This window comes from Limulus polyphemus, unplaced genomic scaffold (genome assembly GCF_000517525.1).
Source record: "Limulus polyphemus unplaced genomic scaffold, Limulus_polyphemus-2.1.2 Scaffold6963, whole genome shotgun sequence".
Classification (NCBI taxonomy): domain Eukaryota; kingdom Metazoa; phylum Arthropoda; class Merostomata; order Xiphosura; family Limulidae; genus Limulus; species Limulus polyphemus.
Window position 1 is genome coordinate 20,195 of NW_013672573.1, and position 4,679 is coordinate 24,873.

Here is a 4,679-nt window from a genome sequence, read left to right on the forward strand (position 1 = left end):
CACTGTATTGTATTGAAAAATGGTTATGCGGCCCGCGCTCGTCATTCTCTCAGTTATCTAGCCCGCGGTGAAAAAAAGTTTGGTGACCCCTGCATTAGAGGCAACTGCCTGCAATCTGGAAATGGTAACATTAGTTGTGGACTTGAACTCTTATACCTCTTGAATTTAAATTTAATTTTACTGAATATGCGACGTTTTCTGTTTTTGGGCCAAGCTGTTTAAAATTAGACAGAAAAATATATATGTATGCATGTACTCATATATATATATATATATATATACATATAATCTCAATTTCATTAAGTTAAATTGAATTATATCTTGTGAAATAGACTTTTAATATGCGATGTATCCCGTTGTGTTACAATTCCTACTTCTGCACCTTACAGGGGAAATTTCGTATGTCTCTCGTATTTTCTTTCCATGTTTGTGTTAAATATCAATAATTACTTCCTAAATGTACCTGTGTATCTCCTAAGACTCTGAGAAACACTAATTTCCACATTTATCGACATTTGTGTTAATATCATGCACAGCGTCACTAAAATTATTTGTGAACTTCAGTACAAAAAGATTCAAACACAATCTCATGCAAAAATTCTAATACATAAAAATGTAAAATACAAAGTGTACACAAATACCAAAGCTCACCTCTTGATTTTTGTGATACGTATTCTGGTTGACTACCCTCTAACGACTCGCCACGACAACATATTAGATGCACCTGATATATGAGAGAAAAATCATTTTGATAAAATTTTAGTACTAAATTAATTAGAATAGTCCAATAGTTGGCACTGAGTGCTGTTAACTAGCTGCCTTCACTCCACTCAGTAAGTTCAAAATTAGGGACTGCTGGAGTAGAAATCCTTGTGTAACGTTGCGCAAATGTCCGAAACAAACAAACACAACTAAACTTTAAAGACGATAGTATTGTTAGATGTTCACTACTTTTTGAGACTTGTTTATGGCACATATACCAGTTCACGTTAAAACGCATATATATATATAGAATTATGGTATGTTTGTTTAATTGTATCAACATATGCATATCATAAAATATCACAAAACATATCTACACTGTGTTGTTCCAAAGGTATATTACTTTTAGGCAACGATAGGAGTTCCTTCCTTCCAGGACCGAGCTAACCAACAAAAATATACTACACAGTTAACAAATTTGAAGCCGAAACGTCGTCCCACTATAGAAACAGTCAGGAGCTAATTTCTCTCTAATATTTACATAATGTCCGATCAGTGGTTTTCTTCTTCATACAAAGGATTTTGCCGCTTTCAAGAACTAGAGCATTTTATAAATGGAAAGAGGTCATCCTATCTTCATGTCAAAAGCTACAGGAAACTACCAGATCCATTTGAAAACTGAACAGTTTAGGGCCAGTAAATGAGCAAATATGTTGTTTTGTTAATCACATATTTTCTTAATGGTTTAATACTTACATTGTCTATATTTATTAATGTTGGTAACTGCCAAGAGTTACTTTATTGTTAGTTATGGAAGTTTACTTTTCATGTACCATTGTTTATTTTGTGTAAGAGGATTATTCAAGGGGTGTCACAATCCAGTAAGAGGGCAATGTTGTAGACCGTTTGTTTTTAGACAGTTGTATTGTTTTTAGCTAGAGAGAATTTTTAACATAACCTAATGAGTGTGTGGCTTAACGACTAGAATGTTCTTGAAAGTTTATGTAATTATTTGAACGATATAAAACGCGATTTAAACGAGCTTAGATTAGATTGTGATTGATTTAGTGAGTTTTTTACATTAGTTGGATTGATTGAGTTAACGGTTCGTGATTTCTTCAGTTTTGTCAATACTGAGACTGTATTTCAACGAAGTACCAGAGATACAAGAAGTACCCTGGATGTACGAGAAAATTAACAAGTGACTGTTTAGCATTATTTATGAAGTTAAAAGCTTATCGTTAGTTTGTTAAAGCGGGTAACTTGTAGAATTTGTAGTCAAAGAAATAAAACACTTTCGTTATTATTATTAAGTGAACTGTACTTTGTGCATTATTTCTTTCACTTTTTTACCGATAAACTTAAAAGAACCCACTAAACGACAGAAACAAGTGCAATAACATTTCACATTAGAGTTCATATCCTTTTATACATTTCCTATGGCTTCTTCAACCTTAGTGTTATAATACTTCCGTACTTTATTGATGTTTTATCTTACTTCCTTTTTTAGTTAATTGATGTCATTTCTTATTTCCCATTTTACCCCGTTGATGTCTTGTTATACTTCTTCAGTTTTGTTATAATCCTACTATACATTTTTATGGTTAGTTAGTTATGAATTCCGCGCAAAGCTACACGAGGCTTAACTTCCTATCACTTTCTTCTTGATCTTCTTTTAATATGACCATAACGTTAAGGACAAAGATGTGATTCATTATCGTCAAATTATGAACTTTGAACTCGAATTCTTATCTTAATATTCTGTTATCTTCTTGTTGTTCGTCTTTCCACTGTTTTATCATTTTCAGTAAATTTTGATGTCGCTTCGACACATCCTGTCATCTTAAAGTACAGTTTATTTTCTGTCTTACTTTTACCCCAATAATACTACACATGGCACCAGTGTTATAACGGTTTCTATTGTTGGACGAGTTGTTTCGATTATTTGGTAGAAAGAGGAATCCACTAATGATAACGAAGACATTTTATTTCTTGAACTTCAATTTCTACAAGTTAGCTTAACAAATGTTTGCTGACTGACTTGATATCAAAGCCACTAATATAACAATTCACTCAATAATTTATGGTATCTTTTCGTTTCAATTTGTTTTTCGTCGAAACACAAGCTCAATTTTCACAAAACTGAATTGACTAACTGGCTGATAATAAAAGACAAAATGATTAACAAACTCGCTATCTCGATAATAAATCATCCACTCTAACACTCACAAATCAATACTATATTCTAGTCTAATTCTCCTTTTTATAATCATTTCATAAACTTTCAAGCCACACCCATCCAATGACGTAAAAACCCCTCTAACCAAATCACAATACAAACGTTTAACTTAAAATACAGCCTATAAAAGTATATTTTTATCTTTATAACTACTTGTTTCACATTACTTCAAGAATGTCGTCTATATATGTATATTATACCCCATATTGTTTAGATACCCTCCAAGATACTTTCTAAATATATGTATAAACTTTATGCAATCACTTATTAATCAGGCTGTTGTTGGCGATTTTTAGTTCAAAACTACAAAACGAGCTATTTGCGCTCTTTCCACCACGAAGACTGGTTTGGTTTGTTATGAATTTCGCGCAAAGATACACGAGGGCTATCTGCGCTAGCCATCCCTAATTTAGCAGTGAAAGACTAGAGGGAAGGCAGCTAGTCATCATCACCCACCGCCAACTCTTGGGCTACTTTTTTATCAACGAATAGTGGGATTGACCGTCACATAATAACGCCCCCACGGCTGAAAGGGCCAACATGTTTGGTGGGACGGGGATTCGATCGCCCTAACCACCTGGCCAAGCTGGGCCACCACCACCAAGAATCGAGTCCCGGATTTCAGCGTTGTAAGTCCGGAAAAATACCGCTGATCCGTCAGAGGACATTAATGAAGCAACTCCAACAAATATATATTAAATTATCATTAATAACAATGCACAAGACTTAATAATTGTGTTTATCCAAATCCTTATGAAATTACCAATTGATTGTACTCACCACTACTTGTTACCAATTCTATAAAGATGTATTTTTTTTATCAATTTTGAAAGATAAGTAATATTTAGTTGAACTTACAACTTTGCGTATACTACAATTAATTTTCCATTCAACAACACAAATAAATATTTATGTCTTAATACATATATATTAACTTACATTAATATTCCCTTAAATCTTTCTAATTTTGGTAAATAGTTCTCTGTTTAAAATTTATAACTTAAAGAATAATATTGAGCAAAAGAAATATATGACGTTTTTGTTTAAATAGTTAACAGATGATAAGCATGGGTCTGGTTAGCATTTTTTTGTTTTTCTTTGTTGTTGTTTTTGTGAGATGATAGACAGACACGTATTTCTTCACAAACCTCACTCAAGTAATAAAGTTACTAGTGGTAAAACAAAGAAGACGTAGGAAATTACTTACCGATAAAAATGTTAGGCCTAACGTAACAAAGCGAAAACGCATCATCATCATGTAAAAGAACATAAATACGTCTATCTAGCATACAGGTTTCAAACAACACGGGCCGTCGACAGTAAAACGATGAGAAGCCAAGCTTGGTAATTTACTTTTAACCAATCAGTGTGAACTTGGTGGCCATCATCTCGCCTACACAAAGTCGTGTCATCAATGAGATTGTCAGCTTGCAATAAAATTATGTTTTCGCTGTCGGAAATATATGAATATATACATTTTCTGGTAAGTTTTAAAATAAAATCATAGGGCAATGACACATCAAACGCCACAATATGCAAATTCTAATAATTCGAAGAAATTGCGCACAAGTATATTATATATTTAAGGAAATTATATATATACTTTAACGTAAAGCGATTCGTCATTATCTGCCACGGGCAAGTACAATTAATTGGTGAATAGATTGTACTTTCTATTTACTTGACCCGGCATGACCAGGTGGTTAGGGCGCTCGACTCGCAATCTGTGGGTCGCGGG

At 33.3% G+C, this 4,679-nt stretch overlaps 1 protein-coding gene across 1 annotated transcript in view; it reads right to left on the bottom strand.

Annotated features, from left to right (window-relative positions):
- Window positions 1-4,235, bottom strand: part of LOC106474223 — an 8,733-nt gene extending 4,498 nt beyond the window's left edge. Inside the window, exons 1-2 of the mRNA XM_013934914.2 lie at window positions 4,149-4,235; window positions 652-724 (exon numbers count right to left, since the gene is read on the bottom strand). Of these exons, the coding sequence (XP_013790368.1) occupies window positions 652-724; window positions 4,149-4,211 (136 nt within the window). The 5' untranslated portion in view covers window positions 4,212-4,235. The remainder of the gene's footprint in view (window positions 1-651; window positions 725-4,148) is intronic.
- Window positions 4,236-4,679: the final 444 nt, after the last annotated feature.